Source organism: Zingiber officinale, chromosome 9A (genome assembly GCF_018446385.1).
Source record: "Zingiber officinale cultivar Zhangliang chromosome 9A, Zo_v1.1, whole genome shotgun sequence".
Taxonomy (NCBI): domain Eukaryota; kingdom Viridiplantae; phylum Streptophyta; class Magnoliopsida; order Zingiberales; family Zingiberaceae; genus Zingiber; species Zingiber officinale.
In genome coordinates, this window is record NC_056002.1 from 30,956,607 (window position 1) to 30,980,147 (window position 23,541).

The following is a 23,541-nucleotide window of genomic DNA, read 5'->3' on the forward strand; positions in this document are numbered from 1 at the left end:
GGCTATTCATGCCCTTAAACCAGTGTTGAGAAAATTGGGCCGGACTGGCCGGTTCGATCGGTCAAACTGCGAACCGACCCTTGATCCGGTCCGATCAACCATTGAAGCCGAAAAAATAAAAAAACCAGTCAAAACCGCTTAAAACCGGTCAAAACCGCTTAAAATCGGTCAAAATCGAAGGTTCAATCAGGATTGAAGCATGATATATATAATGGTTGAACCATCGGTTCGATCGGTCAAACCTAGAAAACCTCAACCCGATCACCTCACGGTCCTCACTTGTTCAGTGAATAGTCCGGTTTTCAAAACATTGCCTCAAACATTAATTTGACCTAATGTATTGAGTACAATGATTTTTTTAGCACGAATTAGATTTTTTGGACATATTCATATTAAAAAAATCACTATTCTCAATATAGAATACTAAATTGATATTTAAAAGCATATGTATATTAGAAAAACTCGACAAGAATTTAGAACTTGGTTGTATGTCATTCTGAGCTCTCTAAGTTTATTAGTCTTGTTGATTAGTTTCGAATAAAATCGATAGATAGACCTAGAAAGTCAAAATAATATAATATCAGATTCTATATGTTCGTTTAGTCCTTTGATTATATTCTATTTTTAAATATTAATTTGACATAGTATATTGAGAACAATTATTCTTTAATATAGATATATAAAATATAAATATATTTCAAAATTTTAATTCATGTTAAAAAATTATTATTTTCAATATATTATGTCAAATTGATATTTGAGAATGTGAATATAATCAAGAAAACTAAATGAACACATAAAATTTATTTATGTATCATTCCGAGCTCTCTAGATCTATCAATTAATTTTTACCAAAATTAGTTGATAGACATATACAGAGAGTTTGAAATGACATGGAACTAAGTTTTATGCGTTCATATAATTCTCTTAATTATATTTATACTCTCAAATATCAATTTAACACAATATATTGAGAATAATAATTTTTTAAATATGAATCGGCTTTAAAAAAAAATTGACCTACGTTGTTTTAAAAATTTTACCTTAATCAATTGCTGTACTGAAATCCATTAGGATAAATGCAGAGGAGTAAAGTAGACATGAGATACATAATTTTGGCTAATTTAAAAAGTTGGGTAATTTGGATATTTTAAAAACTTACCTAACGGTTGTGTAATTTACCGTTTACGATTGATCGGATTGTTAGATCTAAATACGTGGTTTGTTTTTTTTTTAAAAAAAACAAAAATCAAAACAGTCAGGTGGTGCGATTGTGTTACTTTTCACAAAGGTGCACTATGATTTTATATTGTGAAAACCAAAACTTTGAAGCCCATTTTAACAAAAATAGTGAAATATTGGGGCGTTTTGAAAAACTACCTTCTCTGTATGCTGTATCTGAAACGCCTCCCTCGCCTCCCTCTGTCCCTGCTCTCTTTCTAGTTCTAGAACTCAAACGTGAGGCGAGATCGAAGACTTCACTGGCATTAAGATGCCAGTCGGCAGCGCCTAGGGTTTCCACGTCGGCGCTCCACTTACCGGGAATCGGCCGCCGTCGGCGCCCAGGGAGTAGGCAGCCAGGATGGCGGCGATGGACTTGAATGTGGCTCTTCTTCGGTATCTACGGTGATAATGGCGCCGGGTGGTATGCTTCTCTTGGCCGTCTCCTCACGGGGGAAGATGCACCTGCTGGCGATCCTTGCGCTTGCCTTCCACTTGAGCCCACTTTGTTTCGGTATTCTTCTCGAACTCTTCACTTGTCTGTCTTTATTTATCTTTTGGAAACATTGGAAAATTTGGCGCTTGATGTGCAGTGGTCGGGTTCCCACATGGTCCCTTTCTGTTGGCTTCATGTTTTCGTTAAAAGCCTGAGAAAGTCGCCAACTTGTTGGAATTCTAGGTTTGCCCGACCTGTTTGTTTAAGCGTTCTACTCTGTGCTCGCTTAGTATTCGTTAGGGTTTCAAAATCCAAAATTTGGAGTGTAAACATGACTGGAAAAAAGTAACAGCATGGTGTAAAGGCATCTCATTGACCACAGTTTTGATGAGAACAAGACCAACATGATTAATTGAATAAACGCATTTTACTCTTTAACTTGTTTCATTGTAGTACTAGGAAATTCTTCCTGTGTATCTATCTTCATAAGTTCCAGAAGTAAAGGCATAAATATCTGATTTTGAGCTGGTAATGTACAGTTTTAGCTGTACATCCTCATTATTCATATTCCATATCAATGTAAAGCAATGAACTACTTGGGACCAGGGTTAAGCTCAACCAACCCACCTGAAAACAGAAAGGGAACAATTAAACCAGGACCTGTCCCAGATTTTCCTCCAAATCCTCATGGTACTCCGGCTGATTTATTTCAACCTCTTTTTTAAACTTCCTTGTCATATCAAATATCTAATTGGATTTTCCTATGCCAGTAAACTCTCAGGATCCTATTCCAAAACATCACGATAGTGTTTCTCTTGCATCATCACCAGCATTATCTACTCCTTGGCGAGGTCAAGGTTTGTGATCTATTCACTTATTGTTGTTTGTCATAGTAACTCAGTCTTATGCACAGACACATGGAAGGTTCTTTTTTCAGCTAAAGCCTGTGTCAGTTTATATTTCAGCTAAAATACCAATTCTCCTGTGACTTTTCACTTTTGGAATAACTTGTATGCCATTGTTTGGCAGATTGTGATGACGTAGTATGTTCTGAACCGTTCATGTCAACTGCAATTGGTTCACCTTGTGATTGTGTGCTGCATGTTCGAGTAACTATTGATTTAGGGGTGCCTCCATATATATTTTTTACACATATTACAGAATTTGAAGCTGAGATGGCAGCAGGAACATTCTTGAAGCAGAGTCAGATAAAGATTATGTCTGCTGTTGGTCTGAAGGAGAAGGAAGGAACAACTCGTGTCACTATATTCTTGGTACCGCTTGGTGAGAAATTTGATACTACGATAGTTTTGCTTATTTACGAGAGACTTTGGCAGAAAAAGGTGCCCATCAACAAATCTATATTTGGTGATTATGAAGTAATATGTGTTCATTATTCAGGTGCAACATTTTTCTTTCATGGTGAATACTAAATTACTAATCATATCACATTTCTTCTAACCAATCTTTCAAACATTGTTTAAGGACTTCCTTCTTCCCCACCATCTATTCCTAGGGGATCTTCTGTGCTAGGTCCTGATTACGATGGAAGCTACCAATATCCCCTGATAGCAGTTGTTCCAATGAGCAAGTTGAAGAAATTAAATGCTGCAATCATCGCAGTAATTGTAGTATCCTCATTCATTCTTATACTAGCTTGTTCTGGCATTATCCTTTTTATTCTAAAATGGAAAAATCTTGGACGACAACCTGCTCCGCTGGGCTCTACAATCACCCAATCAGTAATTAGAACATCTGGTAAAAAAATATTTGAATGTATTTTTGCAGTATCCCTCTTTTATCTCTTCCATACATGCCTGAAACAGAGAGAATTATCTGTAAACTGTCTTGACCTGCAGATGGTCGTCATCCTTATATTGCAGACAACTTTCCATAGTTTCTTTAAGATTTTCTTCAATATACCTATTCCACATCCCGATGTTAAGAATTTTTTCTTCTTTACTTAATCTTGATCCACTTATGCTAGAATATTAAATTCATAATGCAGGCATTAAATGCATGGTGCCAGATAGCATGAATAACTCACCTTCTGATGCCATCGTTTTGGCTTCTTGCCCACCTGCATTGAAGGTATTTTCGTTAGCCGAGATTGAGAAGGCTACAGAAAAATTCTGTTCAAATAAAATATTAGGGGAAGGAGGTTTTGGATGTGTTTACCATGGGACTCTAGATGATGGAAGTGAAGTTGCTGTTAAGCTGCTTAGCAAAAGGAATCAAAATGGAGAACATTTCCTTTCAGAAGTAGAGATGCTTAGTCGACTGCATCACCAAAATCTTGTAAAGTTAATTGGTATTTGCACTGAAGATGATAAAAGTTGTCTGGTTTATGAGCTTGTACGAAATGGAAGTGTTGAATCCCATCTCCATGGTATGTAACTGAAGACCTGCTCATAGAATAGATTTTCCAAACTTGTGCTTATTTTGCTATCGTATGTTTACTAATTGCCCACAACAACATCTTAATGCCCACTTTATGACTTCCTTAAGATGCTGATATAGGGAGGTGAAAAGAATAGGATGTACACATCTCCCTTTACTAAAGGTGTAATAGCACAGTGAATGAATGCACAGATCATGATAATTATTAACTAAAAACAATAGTTATTTGATTTCAAACAATAAGGTGAAAAGTACATCTAGATACTAAGGTCTTTTTTATGAAAAGAGTTGATCATCCCTTTTAAATTCCATGAACTAAAAATCAATTTTTATGAGAGAGATCGTCTCTAATCAGAAAATATTTGCAATTTCTTATCAATGTTGATGCCTACTGCAGGGGATACTCGACATCCACAATTAAAAAAATTATGTTTGCTGACTCTCACCCAATGAAATAGTAACTAATAAGTATCCAACATGCATAGTTATGGAAAACTTTGTATGACTTATTGTTTTTAAAAGAGAATTCTTACTCCTTTAGTTTGCTCCAACACACGTTTTGTTGGATGATCGACATTTCAATCAAAGTATATGCAAAGACTGAATCTGTAATTCCTACAACATCCTTCTCTGATCTGCTTATTATAATTTTTGTTGCATGTTCCATATTGAGGATGAAGGGGAGCCTTGGCGCAACGGTAAAGTTGTTGCTCTGTGACCAAAAGGTCACGTGTTCGAATGCTGGAAACAACCTATTGCAAAAAGCATGGTAAGACTGCGTACAATGGATTCTTCCCCCGGACCCCGCATAGCAGGAGTTTCGTGCACTGGACTGTCCTTTTTTTTTTTCCAGATTGAGGATAGTACTTCTTAGAAATTTTCTCTTGTTTTGTCACAATCATAGCAACTTAACCAAAGCAGAGAAATCCTAAAAAAACTACTGAAAGCTTGTAGTTTTTTTGTGTTTTTTATTGAGTTTGACATTAAAGATATTTGCTTAATATTTTCAGAAAGATTGATATCCTTCACATGGTGACAAGCATTTGCCTTTGAGCTAGCCTGAAAGCACAATTTAGTTTTCTGAATCTATTGTCAATATCTTTCTGCCATCCTATTTAAGTAATAGTTCCATGAAGAACATGGTCGTTGACTGCTGTTACTGCAGGTGCTGACAAGAAGAAAGGACCCCTAGAATGGGATATTCGGGTCAAGATTGCGCTTGGTGCAGCTAGAGGCCTTGCGTACCTACATGAGCATGCCAACCCTCATATTATACATCGAGACTTCAAGTCTAGTAATGTGCTACTAGCGGAAGATTTCACTGCCAAGGTGACAGATTTTGGTTTGGCTAGAGAAGTATCAGAAGGTAGTCAACATGTTTCAACTAGAGTCATGGGAACATTTGGGTGAGAATTATCTCTAATCTCTTATTTAGCATTTTTTTTTTCTAAATCGCAAGTGATGACCAGGTGAGTTTTGTGATAATTTTTGCATGACTCTTTTAGGTTTTCCATGACTTAGGATGGTCACCTCTTCTAATCCGTATACGGACATTCCATGTGATTGCTTTCGACTAGTTTGGTCCCCTTTTTTTTTTTCCTTGCAGCAGCTATGAACTTTTCCTGATTTACGATCGTGAGCTTTTAGGTATGTTGCGCCGGAGTATGCAATGACGGGGCATTTGCTTGTTAGTAGTGATGTATACAGCTACGGGGTTGTGTTGCTGGAGCTTTTAACTGGTCGCAGGCCTGTCTACTATTCCTCATCCCGGGAGCCAGAGAATCTTGTGACATGGGCACGCCCTCTCCTTGCCACGAGGGAAGGAGTCATGCAAGTCATGGATCCATCCTCGCATGGAAGATGTAACTTTGACGACGTTGTCAAAGTTGCAGCCGTAGCATCAATCTGCGTTCATAGTGATCCGTCTCAAAGGCCATTCATGAGCAGAGTTGTTCAGGCCCTGAAGCTGATATGCCATGACATGGATGATGCTGATTCACAAAGCCAGAAAGAGTCGTCTTCCGGCCAGGAGCATGACTACGGAGGAGATTTGGAAGCTGAGATGAGCTGGTGGAGCCAGACTTCGCCGCTGTCCTACAGGCATGGCTCTCCCTTCATCACCATGGAGTACAACAGTTTGGACACAATGGATCAATTGCGGAGGATACAACAACGGGCTTCAGCATCAGAATCTAAGTACAGCAGATCTGCTCCTTCAAGAATAAGCAAGCAAAAGACCTCCCTCTATAGATTGAGAAGAAATGTTAGCGAACATGGACACCTCTGTGCAAATCGTCCGTATGGATCAAGTTTTTGAAAGGCAATGATACTCATTCTTACCCTTTTTTTTATCGTATTTTCTATTAACTTTACAGATTGTGATAGAGATGGCTATGGCCAACCATGTCCTAAGGAAGAGGTTGAGCTTTTGGATTTCATTTCGTATGAAATCCTTTATGGGTTGAAGTTGTCGATATATGTTATCCCTCTAACATGACATATGAATAAGTTGTAATTTCAACCAGTTTGAATCAGCTACATGGATGTACTGCATCATATTATCGATATAAGATCTGAATCATCAAAGGCTATTCTCCATTTTATACCGAGAATTGTAGTAGCTTTCGGAACTCAACCTAATGCAACTAATGTTTCCTCTTCGCTGTCCCTAAATCTAGTTCTTCCTGCCGTGGCTCTTCTTATTGTTACTTAGAATTCTCAAGCTCTGCTTCAAGATATCGATCTCTCGGTCTCGTTTTGATGCCTCCTGTTCCATTGTCTTGACGTGCGACTTCAAGGTTTCCATTGTGTCTTCCTTTGTCTTCAGCTCCTTTCGGAGTCGCCCGATCATGCCTTGTTCTGATCCAAAGTAAAATCTCTCCCCTACGAGGCAGTGACGATAGTAAGTTTCATTGCGGTCCATTAGCAACGAAAAAAAATAGCCTTGGCGCAAGGATATAAGTTTTCAAATTATAGGGGGATGAATGAAAATTTCAAAAGTTCGAGGGGCGAATCGAAATTTTGTTAGTTTAATTCGTCACCTTGTGGGGTCCGTTGGATGAGCTCGTCGAGCTCCGTCTTGATGGCGACGTAGAGCTGCTTCCACTTCCCCGCCACCTCTTCCGGCCGCGCCGCCGCCGCTTTTTCCTTCTCCCCCTCTTCTCCGCCGCTCTCCGTGGCCTTCTTCTCCTCCGCCTCCTGCAACCGCCTCCGCAGCCGCGCGGCCTCATCGTCTCGCTCCCGCCGCTCCGCCTCCCACGCCTCCTCCCTCGCCGCCGCCGCCGTGCGCGCCTCCCGCAGCTCCTCCTCACTCGCCGCCACCTTCGCGCGCAGCAGATCCCGCTCGCCCTCCCGCCGCCGCCGGTCTGACTCGACACTGAGCACACTTCCCATGGCCTGATGGCCTCTCTCCCGCCGCTCGGCCTCCCACGCCTCCTCCCTCAGCTCCTCCTCCTCGCCACCGTGTACATCTCTCTCTCTCTCTCTCTCTCTCTCTCTCTCTCTCTCTGAGCACGACAAGGAAGAAGGAACAGAGAAGAGACGAATCACAACGTGCATGAGACGTCTCCCTCCAACGCCCTGTTATCATCCTTAAAGTGATCAATTTAGGGGGGAAAAAAAACAACTCTCTCAGCCAATATGACGGTCAAAAATTGATGTGATAATTTACCTCTTCCCATATAATTTAAAAATTATAAGGGACATTAAGATGATATAATCATTTTTATACTCCAATTAAAGCGATCAATTTAGGAATGATAAATTTAAGAATACTAGCCGGATAAATTATAGTTAGATTTTTATAAATTTTCTATTTAAGTTAAAAGAAATCCCTATAGACAAATGACTAGACCAATCATAAACAAACGACTAAACATGAGTTAACTGCATGCATATATCGCGTAAAATAGATACACATAATAAACTCTACCTAACTAGTATAATCACTTATGGTAAGAGGGACTAGTTCTCTTTAGGGTTTGACTAAGGATGATTAGAGTGTAACATACCGAATGAATATGTATAATAATATCTCAACATAGTTAAAATTGATCGAGTTTGAAATTATTAAAAATACTTATTTTCAAAGATATAAACTAAGAAAAGTAATGTAAGCCAAAAGAGGGGGCTCAAGCTTGTCCTCTTTAGGGTTTTGGTATTTCCCTTTGGATGTCTTCTTAGGATTCCTACAGTGATGGGGACTCAAGCTTGTCCTATCATTTAAGGGCCAACCATCATTGAAAGACCTAGCAAGAGAACTCCAACATAATTGGATCATGAAATTGTAATGACTTTCGAAGAATTAGGCCATCATTCTTCAAACAGAGTCAATTCGAAACTTGGTTTCAGTATGAGAGATTCGAATGATCCAATTCGATCCGATAAGAGAAGCCTTCGACCTAAGATATGTAACCTTCTAGGGTTTCATCATGTTTTCACCAAAGCAAATTTTATATGAAGCTTGTTTGGCATTTAGTTCATGTTTTTGTTTTGTTTTCTTATTTGCAATGGAGGTTGCACGCGTTTGTCTTTGTTAGTGACCAATAAGTGTTATATTTCAATGTATCGTATTCATACCCCATAAGTAATACTAAACATATATTGTAAAAAGTGATAGATACTACACTAGATTAAAGATAATTACATATTTTTAGATTTGTCAATGATTTTTGGAATATATATTTCAATTCTCTCAATAATGATTGTATAGATCTAAAGGACAATTGTGACAATAATCATGGCCAATATATGCCAATTGAAATAATTAAACAATGGAAATTAAATGCAGGGGGGAATATTGTACAATGAAATGATTACTAGTAGGAATAATTGTTTTTTTAAAAAAAAAATGAGTAATTTATCATTTACTATCCTAAAGTTTCATTTTAGTCTCAAAGTAATTTATCATTCAAGGTGTGTTTACTCGACTAGAATCACATCCAATCGGCTTCACTGAAAGCCACTGACAATCAAGTGGATATTGTTAGATTTAGTTTTTAACGAATGATCGATGAACACTGACTAAGTAACTTGATCTATAACACTAACAAGATACCAAAAACACTTCCATAACTGAAACTTATAACATCTTGTTGTAGAAAAGAAGAGTTAAGAAGAGATTAAAAGATCAACAAAAGGTTGTAGCCTTGTTATGTCACCTGAAGCATACTGATGAAGTCGCTTCGTCCTCCGGTCGGTAGATACGGCACTCGGCTGCAAGACGCTCATCTGAAATGCGTTGCTTTCATACGATTTTCTGCCATTGGTAGCAAAGGATTTTTTCAAAGACTCCAATCTGAGAATCACAGATCCAGTTCCATACTGTTACATCAGAAAAACAAAGGAAACAATGAGATTATTGCGAATCCAAACATGAGATGATCAATAAAAATATCGAGCGTCCAATTGAGGTGTTCGAGCATCTCCAGTGTGAAGGAGCTCCCCTGGTGACGTGGCATGAGAGACGGCCCTCCCTCTCATAGGTCAGTCCCTAACGACGGAGTGGTTCTGCGTTTGCAGAGCCAATCCGTCGTCAGTTATTTTTTTAATTAAATTTATTTTTAATATTTTTATTGAAAAAACACATACAATACGTTAAAGAAGATGAGAGGGATGTTAAACAACAGCTAATTTATTAGTCGTTGTCAACGTTCAAATTTTCTTTTTAATTAAAAAAAATCTATAAATACTGGACTTCTTTTTTTTTCATTCATCTCTTCCTTCTCGATTTCTTTCATCCTTTTATTCTCTATTTATATTCAAGATAAATGAAAATTTCAATACTTCTTTCACAAATCTTTTGAATTCTTCAAATACAGAAGAAAATATATTTTCTCAAAATACTCGCATTCCTCCAAACCATGATGTCCAATTGTTGGTGCAATTTGCACTAACGGTGTAACTGAAGTTTTGATGAATAACAAATGAGTTAAGTTAGGTATTATCGTAATCTAATCTTATTATCGAGTGTGCAGGGTTGACCAAACCCTAGTTAAGATGTTTGATTCTTGATTGGTTGAAGATCGGATGTGTGATTCCGACAAGTTAGGATGTTCGATTTCCGACAGGCTGAAATTCATATGTGGGATTTTGGCAAGGGTCGGGATGTGCAATTCTCGATTGGAGAAGACCAGATATGTGATTCCCCATTGGAGAAGACCGGATGTGTGATTCCGGTAGGTCGGGATGTTTGATTCCCAAAGTCCGGATGTTTGATTCCGAAAAGTATCTTTACACCTGGCAAGTAAAGGTAAGTCACTGGAGAAAAATAACTAAGTGAGGATGTGTTCCCGTTCGAAGAGACAGTAGACGTCGGCCCAATTTAGGTATATTTCGAAAACTAAATTGAGACCTTGACTCGATCCTGATCTCAGGGAGACAAGATCCAATTATTACTCATTATTATTATTGTGCTAATACTTGTCGTGCAGGTTATTAGACTAACATTTTTTGCAGGGCAAAAGAAGCACAAAAGGCCTCGGGTGAACATTGTCTGAGACGCCTTCAAACATTGGAAGACACCTTCACACTGTTCATGGAAGGCGCCTTCGGTGTTGTGCAAGGCGCCTTCCGTAGGATAAAATTCATACCTCATCGCAGATAAGAAGCGAGTGGTTCGGAATCAAATTTCTAACATTGGAGGCGCCTTTAAGACTATGGAGGGTGCCTTCCATGCTCAATAAAAGGATGTTTCTCCCAAGGCTTCTTCATTAACTTCCATACGAGCTTCTACGCGTCCAATTGAGTTTCTGACTGCTTTGGCCTATTGCTGCTGTCTTGCCGTGACTCTACTACGTCCGACTGCCGCTAAGAAGCTACCCAAACACAGAGCTCGAGCCTACTGACTACAAAGAAGTGTTTGGTAAAAAGCTAATTTCTGTACTTACTTTTCTATAAACGGGAAGTGTAGCGTATTATATTTCTCCGACCTTCTTTGTATTCGATTACTCTTCTGGCGAGATTCTATGCGTCCAATTGAGTTTTTGACTACTCCGGCTTGCTGCTGCTGCCTTGCCGTGACTACGTCCGACTACCGCTAAGAAACCGCCCAAACATAGAGCTCGAGCCAACTGACTACAAAGAAGTGTTTGGTAAAAAGCTAATTTTTGTACTTACTTTTCTACAAACGGGAAGTGTAGCGTATTACACTTCTTCGACCTTCTTTATATTCGATTACTCTTCTAGCGGTTCCGGAAGAGAATTTAGTGGATTACTAGTCAATAGGTCCGCAGGACTTGGGTCTTGGAGTAGAAATAGTCGAAAGCTCCGAACCAAGTAAAAATCGAATCGTGTTTTTTTTGTTTGTTTATTTCGCTTTCTTACTTAATTTTTCGCTACACACTTTGTTATTCAAAACTGAAAAAGTCAGTTTTCTAAAAACACGTGATTCACCCCTCCTCTCACGTGCGTCTCGATCCAAGACCAATATCCTCAATTTTTATCTTACATGCATTACCGTCTAAATTTTTAAAATATTTCCACAAGATCTTCTAAATCTCCCAAATTTCTAAAGTTCTCAAAATTTTTCGTTCCCCCTTTAGAATAGCACGCCCCAGCTTCATTTGGTATGTATTCACTCCAAGATTGGTTAGTCATGAGCAACCAATTTGGGATGTCTTCTCTACCTTTCATATTTTCACCTCCTCAACCCTCAGTCATGTTTTCAAATGACGCAAGAAGGGCTATTATCAACCCATCTATCAATGACAAAGAACCTCTAACGTCATCGTCTGTTCCAACATCTTAGTGGCCACCACACTCATCACAAGAAGAGTGTGAAGTTGAACCGGAAAAAGATGATTCGAAACAAAGATTTTGATCTCTTGATGAAGACATGTCCTTGCGAAGTCATGAGCAACTATCAGCATCGATGCAATCATTGATAATGACCAGAAGAATCGAGCTTTTTGGAAATGTATAACTGATTACTACAACAAACATCGGCCTATTGGAACTATGAAGAGAAGCTATCAGGTGCTAAAATCATATTACTACAAGTTTGCGCCGATAGTAAAATAAATTTTCTACAACTTATAATAATTTATATACTCATCATCAAAGTAGATGGAGTGACAAGAATGTGTTGGAGAACGCACTGAATATGTGGAAAGTCAACAATAAAAACAAGGATTTCAAATATATGCATGTGTGGAGGATTCTCAGAGAGTATGAGAAACATGTTCCACAATCAGTTTCTCATTTCTCTAACAAGAAGGTAAGGACATCCGAATCAGGGGGGAACACTTCAGCATCAAATCCAAATCCAAATACGAGTGTTGGTGTGGATGACTCTGAATCCCATATTCGTCTAATAGGGCAAAAGACGGTGTAGAGAAGGACAAATCCAAAGTCAGATAGTGTGACACAATGGAACAAATCCCCGACAATGAACGACAAGATATTAAAAAATATCAAATGAAAAAATGACTTTGCGAAAAGTTGAAATCTTTCATAAGGATTATGAAATTCTTATGAAGCATACTAGTGAGATGACACCAGGACAACTTCGGATACATGAGAAAATAGTTGAAAAAATTAAATAGAGACATGCCCTGGAGTAAATGTGTTTAAGTTTATTTTTTATATGTTATTATAATTTTGTCTTTTTATTTGATGTACAGTAATATTTATGTATTTTTTTAATTATTAATATTATTCAGGATGTTAGCAAGGGGAGGTCGTGGCTGACTAGAAGGGGGGTTGAATAGGCGGTCCCCCAAATCGATTGCTTCCTACGATGTTAGCATAGCGGAATACAAACAAAAACAAATAGAAAGCTAATCTAAAGACAATAAGGAAATGCAAACCAATACACGTCCGTTTAACGTGGTTCGGAGATAAAGCTCATACTTCACGGTTGTCCGTAAAGTGGACGATCCCAATCCGTCGGTGGATGACTCCCCAGCAAACTCCGGCTAGCTCACATAGCTCCTTGTGGGTGAAGAAAGCTTACCACAACTCTCACAAGAACTCTTGAGAAGCTAGAGCACTAGTATACTACTAATAGGGGTTAACTATATTTATTTCGTCAACCTCAACCAAGCTCCCAAGGCTTGGTTATATAGGCCGTGAGTTGGAAAACTCTACCTACCAATCGACTGGTGAAAGTGTCAATCAATTGTCCTCTGTGGAGATTCCACCGTTACAACCCAACGGCTCGATACCAGTCGGCTGGTAAAAATACCAGTCGACTGCTCCATATTGGCCGAGCGAACAGAAGCATTCTGTTCGCTCCCAGTCGATTGCTCAGTCGACTACAACAATCGACTGATGAAACCCCAGTCGACTGGTACCCGAGTACAATCTCTCAACACTTGGACCCTCACCCTTATGACTCACTTGACTCTTCGTTGCAGCTTTGACCTCTTGCCTTCAAGCCTACTTCCTTTGGCTCTCGTCCCTTGGATGCACCCAAGCCCGGGGCTCGCCCCAATGTCATCCTTCACGTATGCCTCGAAGTCGCTTCCCTCGGCCCTTGTCCTTGCTGCCTTGTCCACGGTCCCTTGGATGCTCCATCCTTCACCAGACCAGAAGCCATCAACCTGAGTCATATGTGTATCCTGCAAACCTGCACAACTCAAATACACATATCAAATACAAGGGTGAACCTAACTTAAACCCTTTGCCCAAACACCAAAACACATGGTCGCACGGACCATTGGCATTTCTCCAACAATTTTCTCTTTTTTGACGTTTGACAATATGTTAAAGTTAGGGAAAACAAATAGCAAATAAATATGTTAAAAACAATGGACTTACGTTGTCAAGGCTACACACTTGGACTTACACCGTCGAATGGACTTACGTTGCCAAGATTACACACTTGGAATTACACTGCCGAATGGACTTACGTTGTCAAGACTACACACTTGGACTTACACCGCTGAAACAAAAACAATACAACATGCATTAGAACCTATCCCAAGGCTCCCTCTACAACTATGCTCCCCATTGAGCTAGGAATTTTATCACAGGGCTATTTAAGAACCTATCATAAGACTCCCCCTACGCAAAGACACTAAGATTTTTCCAACTAAACCTTACTTCTCCCCCTTTGCCTAACATCCAAAAAGCTTTCTAACAATATCCCAATTATTAAAAACTTATCATCCAACTGACCCTAAACTCGTGTATTTATCCCCCTAGGATCTCATACACATATACAAGCTAACCCGGTCAGAATCTAATGCTGAAAACAGTTTTATGCTGGTCTCAGTCGACTGACAGAAGTACCAGTCGACTGACCTTATCGAAATCAACCCACAAAATCATGTTGTGTTCGATAAACACTGTTACCAATCGACTGCCAATTGTACTAGTCGATTGGCACCCAAGTTACAACCTATCAACATTCTGAACCCAATTTCAGAAATGCGCCAATAATTCCACAGAGCTCCAAAAATCCCTAAATTTTATGGAGAGGTCTGTTTTACCCGTGTCTACTTGGGAAAAATACATTACAAAATGTATCTATCACCAATCCCAAGATTGATACAAAATTCAAAACTAGCTAAATTGTTCAATTGAACCTTGATATAAAGTCTTAGTCTTGGCTCCCTCTTGATGTATTTACTCATACTAACCCACAATGCATCCCTAGCATTGGTTTATATGACATCTATACATCCAAAATCAATTATCATGCAATATGCCCCCTAATGTCATATTCCTAAATATGAAACACAATCCATGTGTGCCAATTCCCTAGGCTTGAGACTCAAGTCAGTCTCCAAACCATTTGGCACACTCCATGACTCCTCTAGACTCCCAAGTAGTACCCACCTGAGATCCATTTGCCATGGGTCCCAACTTGACTCTCAGAGCTCCCCTTAGAGCTCTTAACCTTAGCCACCTCCCTAGGTGACTCATCCACAATTGCTAGGCCACATCGGTGCACCTCCGGTGACACTTAGCCTATAAACCTAACCTTTTTAACCTTGGACACCTTGTCTTTGGTTAATTTTTTCTTACTATTAAATGACTTTCCCTTGCAATTTATTGGCTTCTTCTTACTATAGTCATATGCAACCTTAGGACAAGACTTTCCCTTAGCCTTGGAGACATTAGATCGATATCTTACACCCGATCTATCATTGTTGGGTCTTTGACTACCCAACACTATACTTAACCCTTTAAATCCAACATTGAATCTATCTAGGGTTTTCTCCAATTGATCAAACTTTGCCTTCAAAGTTTGATTTTCCCTTTCTAGGTCCCTAACTCTAGAGTTGATTTGTCCACCTTGGACATTCATAGACCCACCCCTTCTAGGCATGTGTCTCCCCTTCTTGGGATTAATGCCTTGATTCTTCTTAGGTCTACCATTTCTAGATTTATCATGAATGATTCTCCTAGGGTTATGATCTACAATACCCTATTCCTATCATGATATTTAAATCCAAAATTTTTTATTTATACATAATGATAATCATTATTTTTCCTATCATGCATGGAGGAATTTAAATTTGACTTCAAATTTAAATTAGGGTTTACCTTACCCTTTACCTTTGGAGCTCCCCCTTGATATGAGCCTCCATTCTTCCTCCACTTCTTTTCCCACATCTTCATATGTGCTAACTTCTTGAGCTCTCCCCTCTTGGGATATTTGGTGTGGTAGTAGCTCATCTCACCACATGTGAAGCATCTAATGTGCTTCTTCTCCTTCTTTTTCCTACACCCCAAATTAGTATCTAAAATAATTTGAGTGGGTTTAGGTTTTGCCTTCTTGAGCAAAGAATATCTACTCTTGTAATGTCCCTTCTCATTGCAACCGAAACAAATTATGTTGTTTTTTGATTTCACTTCAATGGAGACGCTCACTAGGTTAACCTCTAAGACTTCCTCTTCTTCTTTACTTGTCTTGGATTCTTCTTCAACCTTTGAGGATGTTGATGATAGTTCCCCATCCTCCTTCTCCTCGGATGTGGCCGAATTCACTTCCTCTTCCTCTTTTGATGTTGAATTGGTCTCCACATCCGATTGGTCCTTCTCCTCTTGGACCACTTCATCACTTTCTTCTAATCTTTTCTCCTCTTGTGTAGGTATGAGTTCTTTCCCTAGAACTTTCTTCACCTTGCTCCACAACTCGTGAGTATTCTTGTATTCATCTACACGACTTATCACGTTAGAAGGCAAAATTTCAATCAACATTGGTATTACTTTTGAATTTGCCTCCGATCGTGTGGTTTGCTCCTCCGTCTAATACCGTGGTCGGAGCTTCTTCCCTTTCTTGTCTTTCGGGACTTCAAATGGTTCCTCGACGACCATCATCGTGTCCCAATCTGTTTCAAAGAAGTTCTTCATTTTCACCATCCAAAAGATGATGTCCCATAACCTCCCTCCTTCGAACTTCGACGGTTCTATAAAGTCGGTCATCTTCTTACGCGTTGCTCTTCTCGGCGGTTAGTCGGTTGAAGTGTGTCCTCGCTCTGATACCACTTGTAGGGGAGGTCGTGGCCGGCTAGAAGGCAGGTTGAATAGGCAATCTCCCAAATCGATTGCTTCCTACGATGTTAGCACAACGGAATACAAACAAAAACAAATAGAAAACTAATCTAAAGACAATAAGGAAATGCAAACCAATGCACGCCTGTTTAACGTGGTTCGGAGATAAAGCTCCTACTCCACGGTTGCCCGTAAGGTGAACGATCCCGATCCGTCGGTGGATGACTCCCTGGCAAACTCCGACTAGCTCACGTAGCTCCTTGTGGGTGGAGAAACCTCACCATAACTCTCACAAGAACTCTTGAGAAGCTAGGGCACTTGTAGACTACTAATAGGGGTTAACCATCTTTATTTCGTCAACCTCAACCAAGCTCCTAAGGCTTGGTTATATAGGTCATGAGTTGGAAAACCCCACTTACCAGTCAACTGGTGAAAGTGCCAGTCGACTGTCCTCTGTGGAGATTCCACCGTTACAACCCAACGACTCGATACCAGTCGGCCGGTAAAAATACAAGTCGACTGCTCCACATTGGCCGAGCGAACAGAAGCATTCTGTTCGTTCTCAGTTGATTGCTCAGTCGACTACACCTGTCGATTGATGAAACAACCAGTCGACTGGTACCCGAGTACAATCTCTCAGCACTCGGATCCTCACCTTTACGACTCACTTGACTCTTCGTTGCAGCTTTGACCTTTTGCCTTCAACCCTACTTCCTTTGGCTCTCGTCCCTCGGATGCACCCAAGCCCACGGCTCACCTCAATGCCATCCTTTGCGTATACCTCGAAGTCGCTTCGCTCGGCTCTTGTCCTTGCTGTCTTGTCCACGATCCCTCGGATGCTCTATCCTTCACCGGACCCGAAGCCATCAACCTAAGTCATATGTGTATCCTGCAGACCTGCACAACTCAAATACACATATCAAATACAAAGGTGAACATAACTTAAACTCTTTGCCCAAACACCAAAATACATAGTCGCACGGACCATTGAAATTACTCCAACAATATTTATATATTTTTTTAATTATTAATGTTGTTCAGGGTGTTAGCAATTTATGGATTTAAATTTTATAAAAATTTAATTATATATAAGGTAAAATATGAAAGAGAGATAAAGAATATATATAATGAAAAAATATGGGACCCACAAAGAAGTTGTTAAAAGATATTTTTTATAGTGGAGAGATATATAGGGGTTTTACTTTTGATGTTACGTTGACGTGGCATTGAAGGAGCTCCTTGAGGGTGTCCACGACCGAGTTTCAGTAATTGACACACAAGCACAAAAGGGTAGATGAAGAGTTCAAGTATCAAAGAAGAGAGGCTTGTGATCAATTTCCCTAACAATTTTAGTCAGAGATGGATGCTAGCAACATAAAAGTGAATTTGAGAGTGAAAGAAGATGACGATACTGCTAGAAATGCTAAAAAGTGAGACAAATAAAGAAGAGGTATAAATTCATCTGCATACCTTATAGAAATAACATTCACATTCATTTGTTTTCAGAACTCAGTTGTCTTCCAAGAAACACAAGCCCTACTGATGCAAATGCAGATAGAATCGTCGATGAATAGAATATCACTAGAAGAGCTCCTCTCAGTGACTGATCATAAAAGGCATGGAACAAATTGATCATCGGGACCAATTCTTACCCAAAAATCCAAATTCAAACTAAATCACCTTTGCCAACAGCAATGCATTATCATTTGCATATTCTAGAGAGCTTTCTGGTATGCTTTGGATGCCTTGACTTAGCTGCCATGAAATAACCCTAAAATTAAATCCATAGAAGTCAGAAAAACCAGTTAGAATCCTGCTAACTACAATTCATAATAACTCTTTAATGGTAGCAAATGAATGGAGTTCACACAAGGAGCACCATAGATGTAATGTACTATACCCAAAAATAAGACCAATTCCAGCACCAATATAAGCCTTTTCAGAAGTCAATGCAACCTGTAATTCACCAAACTGCAAAAAAAAAAAAAAACAGTAGATTGGTAGTCTTCGCCAATTGATACATATATAGTAGATAGTTATATTAGCAACATATAAGTTACCTTAAAAGCCCTGGTTTCTGATTTAGATTTTTCAGCTGTTTTGATGACAGAAAATCTAGATAGCTGTTTGCCAGTCTTAATCATCACTATGGCTATCTGCAGAAATTCATCATGAGATGTATCAGTTTGAAAGGTATACCACAATTCTTATTTTCATCTTTGACAGCTAGAAAAACATAAACAAATATCCACTTGCTTATAATATCAGAGAAGGTTAACTATGAATTTTTGTTCCATGATTCACTGAAACACTTCAGGAGTAGCTACAGATTTTGCCCAAAAAAAGTTAAGAATAGCTACTCCTGATTCCATCAAAGAGCTTGTTTCTTACTTTCAAATGTTTTCAATTTGGGCTCAAGAAACAGAATTTTGATAAACCAGTTCATGTTGTCAATGCTAAAGGTATGAAAACCTCATTAGATTGATCATTGATCAACCTTTTGCAGCTCTCCATCACCGTATTGCCCCATCGCCTGAAATCTCCTTCCAGCCGCTACCAACCGTTTGCCAAATGCTGCATCCAACAGAACACAAACTTGGCAAAGGTTGACGAAGCGTAAACAATGACTATAGTCCATACATGCTTTAGCTTCCTCTGTCAAGAGGCGATCCATTGATGGCAACTGCCTGGCAAGGCGATTGGACGTCGAAGTATCAGCTTGTTCCCATGCTCTTGAAATATTCAGAAGCAAATTCCCCAACTCTTCGCCACACTGAATCAAAGTTGGATTGAATCGAGTTACAAAGTGATGGATAACAAAAGCACGAGACATCCGCCAACCATTTACTTGCCTCATCCAAGATAGGTCCGTTCGAGAGATCAAAGGCCGCATCATTCAACTGAAAAGAGATAAAAGTGTTGCAGAAATCCCCACATTACGATGAACGAAGCTAAATTGGGCGATCTTACATCGAGACGGAGATCGCGAGGGAGCTTTGACAGGTAATCCGGAGGGAGAACGAAGCTATCCTGATTTAGGGCACCGACCGTCACAAAAAGGCGAAAGAAAGAAAAAAAAATCCATCTTTCCGAAAACTGAAATCCCGATTGAATCAAAATGGAAAATTATTCGTTACAGCTAGGTCGCGGAGGAGGGGGAGTAGATCCTCATCGTCGCTTCCTCCTTGTCCGTCTCCGCTGCTGTCACCGCCCTCCGATTTAGCGAAATCGGACTCCGCGAGGGCGAAGCAAGCGAGAGCTCCACGCCTCGAAGGATCGTTGCGCCACGGGAAGGATCGGGCGAAGACGAGGTGGGGGATTGGGAAGCATGAGGACAGCGCGAGAGAGGAGCGGAGTCTGGAGGGAAGAGGAAGAGAGACGAGCAAAGACGCCATTTTGACTCCTCGCTTCTGTTTCCGTCTGTTTCCGTTCTGCAGCCCTATCCACTTCCTTTTATAGTGTTGATTTGAATTTTTTTGGTTCACACGATTTTTTTTTTTAAATGCAAAATTTTCATTTCAACAACCACCACGCTCCTCTGATGCGTGCTCCTCCTCTGCCTCTTTCTGCTGCAGCCTGCAGGTCTTAAACGGGAAGCCGCTTACTCAACGCCGTCCCATGCCTTCCACCTCGTCTCCCATGGCCGGCGGCGCCGGCCAGTCCATAGAGGCGCGTGCAAGGAACAACTCCAGCTCCGAACCCAACGCCGATCGAAGTTGACAAGATCAAGCACGAAATGCCCAGCCGACCAAACCCTGTCTCAAAATGTTGAACGAGGTAACCGATCGGAGTACTCGAGGCTTGCGGCAGATGGTTCGGAAGTCTAATATTTTGTGTTTTATTTGGAGAAAAAATATTTACAAATATGTTGTAATTAGGATCAAACTTAGATTTAGAATTTGAGATTTAAGGTTTAGTCGAATTTAAATTTTTTTAATAATTTAAATATCTAACTCTTTGAATCAATTAATTTAATAGATAATTGATTTGATCCTATAAAACTTTTTTATTTGGCACCCGAGTAAATCTAGAAAACACATATGGATTTTAGTGGACGTCCCAACATGATAAGTGGTTCTAACATGTGTATGATGCACCTTGCGAGATATTCAACCCTCGTTGTATGATAACTCATCCTACCTCTTACAATCGCATCGTGCCTTGAGGGCATTGTTCTTCTTCTTCATATTTAGGATTTAAAATTTGAAGTTCAGGATTTAACTATATTGAATTGAAACTTGAAGAGTGAAAAATTTATAGTTTTAGGGATAAGTATTTATATTGAAATCTGAAAAGGGATTATGTTTATGGAGAAGTCGTGACACGATAGTAAACACAACACGATTAGCAGAGACAAAAACCTTAAAAGCTTGTTACTTAAAGTAAATAGGTCAAATGAATCAAGATTTGAAATCGACGGTTCGACGATTACTACATAAATGACTTTTCATTCAATTTCACATTACGTAAGTACATAGGATAGATGATTTATGATGAGATCAAGTGTCATGTATCATGATTTCAATAAGAGACCTCAAGAAAGTGTTCATAGAAAAGAAAGGTTAGTAGTTTACATGATCTCTTACAATCTTCCATTCTCACATTATCATCATCGTTTCGATCTAATCCTAATCTTACAATGGTGAAAGATCTAGCCGAATTACAAGTTGATATCAGTTAAAATTTCAGATTTCGGGTAATTCCTCAAAGTCCCCGGCCTCCATGAACAGTTGCAACCAAAAATCTATTCCATCCTCTTTGCCACTCGACGAGCGGAACAATGCCAATGAGTCATTCCGAAAGGTATCATATTCGGCAAAGGATGCATCTAGCCATAGACTGTCCTCGATGTCGGAAAACTCACACGGAGAAACCATAGCCTCTTCCTTGACATCCACACTACTAGTTTCGCCCTCGCCCGCCTTGTTGAACAAATTGATGCAAGGGGTTGAGGCCTCACTGAAGGGCTGACTCAAGCAATCCAATTCTAGCTTCGACATTGCTTGGTGACTGATGGGTTTCGCTTCAAAGCCAGACTTTATTGCATTGGCACGACACTTCGGTCTAGAGCCTGTTTGGTTCGGTTTGATTCGTTTCTTCAAGTGGGTGTTCCATACATTCTTGATCTCATTGTCTGTTCTTCCAGGGAGGCTTGATGCTATGGCCGACCACCTGACAACAAAATGACAGAATCATACTCAGAATACTGATCGATCCATGCCGCTTAATCAGATGCTGTGACTAAAATAACTCTTAAAATGTTTGGTTTCAGGATGTGGAACAGTGTGCTGTACATTTTAAATCGACTTGAAAGACTACAAATTCTCGGTAAATCCAAACAAGAAAGAATCTTTTGGATGCTTTCGGTAGGCTATTACTCGATTCAACTTCGCGATATCGCATTCATCTTCGATTTGATAATATACTCACTTGTTGCCAAGAACCTCATGCAACTTGATTATGGTCTCTTCCTCCTCCTTGGTAAAGTTTCCTCTTTTGATATCCGGTCGAAGGTAATTCGTCCACCGCAGCCGGCAACTCTTCCCGCACCGCAACAGCCCTGGAGTTATCAGATTCAACACTCTCACTTTACCAAACTAACTGAAACTGAAATGTTTTAGTATTGTAACTTTCGAAATTAAAACCTTTTATTGATCTTCAAATTCAGTATCACTTTCACTTTACCAAACCAACTGAAACTAAATCGTTTTCATCTCGGAAACTACAAAATCTTGTATTATTAATCTTCAGATTCAAAGACACTGAGTCTTAAACTGAAATGCTGAAAGAAATCTTGTATTGATTGATCTTCAAATTCAGAAACACTTTCACTTTACCAGACCAACTGAAACTAAAACTGAAATGTTTCCATATCTTAAACACTCTGAAACTGAAACTAGATTGTTTTCATCTCAGAAACTCAAGAATACTGAAATGATTTATCTCAGGAAATTTAAGTTGAAAGAAATCTTGTATTGATTGATCGAACTTAAAATTGAGAAACACTTTCAGTTTTCATCTCAGAGACAAAAAAGCAAGCAAACAGAAGGCACATATAGAACAAGTACCAGCTTGTTTAGGAAGAGCTCTCCAGTTGTCATGGCCATGCTTTTCTATGTAAGAGACGAGCAGCCGGTCTTCCTCCGGCGTCCATGGCCCCTTCTTCAGACCCATCTTCTCACAGCAAGGAGCCCTCACCATGTTGCAGGAAACAACAAGCTGAACCTCACTGTAAACTTCACAAACAAGAGTAAGAATATGCTGCATATATATATACAAACAGTTGGGAATCAATTGGTGCTGTGATCTTAGTCATTTTTAAAAATATGTATATTTTTTTGTTTTTGTTTTTGTTTTTGGTTGGTAACAGTGGAGGAGAACGACTGAATGCAATGTACGAAGGAAGTTGACAAGGAGGGTTAGTTCTTTTGTTTGATTTTCAAAAGGATAATAGCTTTTATGTAATGGATCGTTCCGTTCTAATATTCTATCGGAGAGCTATAGCTTTTAACTAATGCTTTTCGTATACAATAGAACAACGCCATTGTGATGGATTGGATGACAAAGACAATGTTGAAAAGGGGATTTTTTTTTGATCGAAAGGAAGTTTTGATTTGTGTAGTAGGAGAAAAAGGTAAAATTTTCATTCTTTGGCCGGAGAGATATGTGAAACTGACAAAGGGATTAAGTGGAACAAAATTCATCGAGTGGTAAAGTTTATGGAAACACTTTTTATTTTTTATTTTGGTTCTACAAAATAATATGCAACTAATGGTCATTTTACTTGGGCAAGTGAAAATCAAAACTAAGAAACAATTTTCACAATAGAAAAGTTTCTGTCATCAACGGATAATTTTGGAACCAAAATTGATCACCTCAAAATCGGACGGAAAACAACGAATAGAAAAAAATAACACATGTATCCCTTTTTATTTATAAAATTACACTATATAAAAATAAAATGCACGTACCCTTTTTAACTCACAAAATTACACCATGTACCTAAAAAATGACATATGTACTTTTTTTTATTTATAAAA

At 39.3% G+C, this 23,541-nt stretch overlaps 3 protein-coding genes across 7 annotated transcripts; 1 reads left to right on the top strand and 2 right to left on the bottom strand.

Annotated features, from left to right (window-relative positions):
- Positions 1-1,430: 1,430 nt before the first annotated feature.
- On the top strand, positions 1,431-6,624 carry LOC122019927 (receptor-like serine/threonine-protein kinase ALE2). Of its 3 annotated transcripts, none has more exons than XM_042577568.1 (8): positions 1,431-1,735; positions 2,264-2,347; positions 2,428-2,514; positions 2,687-3,058; positions 3,143-3,415; positions 3,666-4,046; positions 5,223-5,463; positions 5,705-6,624. In XM_042577568.1, the coding sequence occupies exons 1-8, from the start codon at positions 1,633-1,635 to the stop codon at positions 6,372-6,374; spliced, it is 2,211 nt and encodes a 736-aa protein (XP_042433502.1). In that variant the 5' UTR covers positions 1,431-1,632; the 3' UTR covers positions 6,375-6,624. The 3 variants fall into 3 exon arrangements, with proteins under 3 accessions (XP_042433502.1, XP_042433505.1, XP_042433504.1); XM_042577571.1 differs by having other exon boundaries at positions 2,819-3,058; XM_042577570.1 differs by having other exon boundaries at positions 1,675-1,735; positions 2,197-2,347.
- LOC122019928 lies at positions 6,547-19,939 on the bottom strand. Of its 3 annotated transcripts, none has more exons than XR_006122069.1 (12): positions 19,639-19,939; positions 19,472-19,531; positions 19,354-19,401; positions 19,142-19,274; positions 18,999-19,075; positions 18,562-18,657; positions 18,402-18,472; positions 18,182-18,272; positions 17,972-18,104; positions 9,217-9,353; positions 7,099-7,636; positions 6,547-6,940 (listed from the first exon to the last, which is right to left on the bottom strand). XR_006122069.1 is itself a non-coding variant. In XM_042577572.1 (10 exons), the coding sequence occupies exons 1-9, from the start codon at positions 19,894-19,896 to the stop codon at positions 17,994-17,996; spliced, it is 945 nt and encodes a 314-aa protein (XP_042433506.1). In that variant the 5' UTR covers positions 19,897-19,939; the 3' UTR covers positions 9,072-9,379; positions 17,972-17,993. The 3 variants fall into 3 exon arrangements, 1 of the variants encoding a protein (XP_042433506.1); XR_006122068.1 differs by having other exon boundaries at positions 9,217-9,379; XM_042577572.1 differs by lacking the exons at positions 6,547-6,940; positions 7,099-7,636 and having other exon boundaries at positions 9,072-9,379.
- A 1,100-nt stretch (positions 19,940-21,039) lies between these two features.
- On the bottom strand, positions 21,040-23,151 carry LOC122020662 (transcription factor MYB4-like). Its single transcript, XM_042578672.1, has 3 exons — positions 22,570-23,151; positions 21,932-22,061; positions 21,040-21,673 (listed from the first exon to the last, which is right to left on the bottom strand). The coding sequence occupies exons 1-3, from the start codon at positions 22,766-22,768 to the stop codon at positions 21,187-21,189; spliced, it is 816 nt and encodes a 271-aa protein (XP_042434606.1). The 5' UTR covers positions 22,769-23,151; the 3' UTR covers positions 21,040-21,186.
- Between the last annotated feature and the right edge of the window lie 390 nt (positions 23,152-23,541).

What these genes read in the sequence shown, in the direction of transcription:
- LOC122019927 (XM_042577568.1), top strand. Translation starts at nt 1,633, where the DNA reads ATGGCGCCGGGTGGTATGCTTCTCTTGGCCGTCTCCTCACGGGGGAAG. An exon ending in TGTTGAATCCCATCTCCATG is followed by an intron (nt 4,047 to 5,222) that starts GTATGTAACTGA and finishes CTGTTACTGCAG; the next exon opens with GTGCTGACAAGAAGAAAGGA. An exon ending in AGAGTCATGGGAACATTTGG is followed by an intron (nt 5,464 to 5,704) that starts GTGAGAATTATC and finishes GTGAGCTTTTAG; the next exon opens with GTATGTTGCGCCGGAGTATG.
- LOC122019928 (XM_042577572.1), bottom strand. Translation starts at nt 19,896, where the DNA reads ATGGCGTCTTTGCTCGTCTCTCTTCCTCTTCCCTCCAGACTCCGCTCC. An exon ending in CCCTCCTCCGCGACCTAGCT is followed by an intron (nt 19,532 to 19,638) that starts GTAACGAATAAT and finishes GCCCTAAATCAG; the next exon opens with GATAGCTTCGTTCTCCCTCC. An exon ending in GGAATTGGTCTTATTTTTGG is followed by an intron (nt 18,273 to 18,401) that starts GTATAGTACATT and finishes ATTTAATTTTAG; the next exon opens with GGTTATTTCATGGCAGCTAA.
- LOC122020662 (XM_042578672.1), bottom strand. Translation starts at nt 22,768, where the DNA reads ATGCAGCATATTCTTACTCTTGTTTGTGAAGTTTACAGTGAGGTTCAG. An exon ending in AGCTCTTCCTAAACAAGCTG is followed by an intron (nt 22,062 to 22,569) that starts GTACTTGTTCTA and finishes TGATAACTCCAG; the next exon opens with GGCTGTTGCGGTGCGGGAAG. An exon ending in CATGAGGTTCTTGGCAACAA is followed by an intron (nt 21,674 to 21,931) that starts GTGAGTATATTA and finishes TTTTGTTGTCAG; the next exon opens with GTGGTCGGCCATAGCATCAA.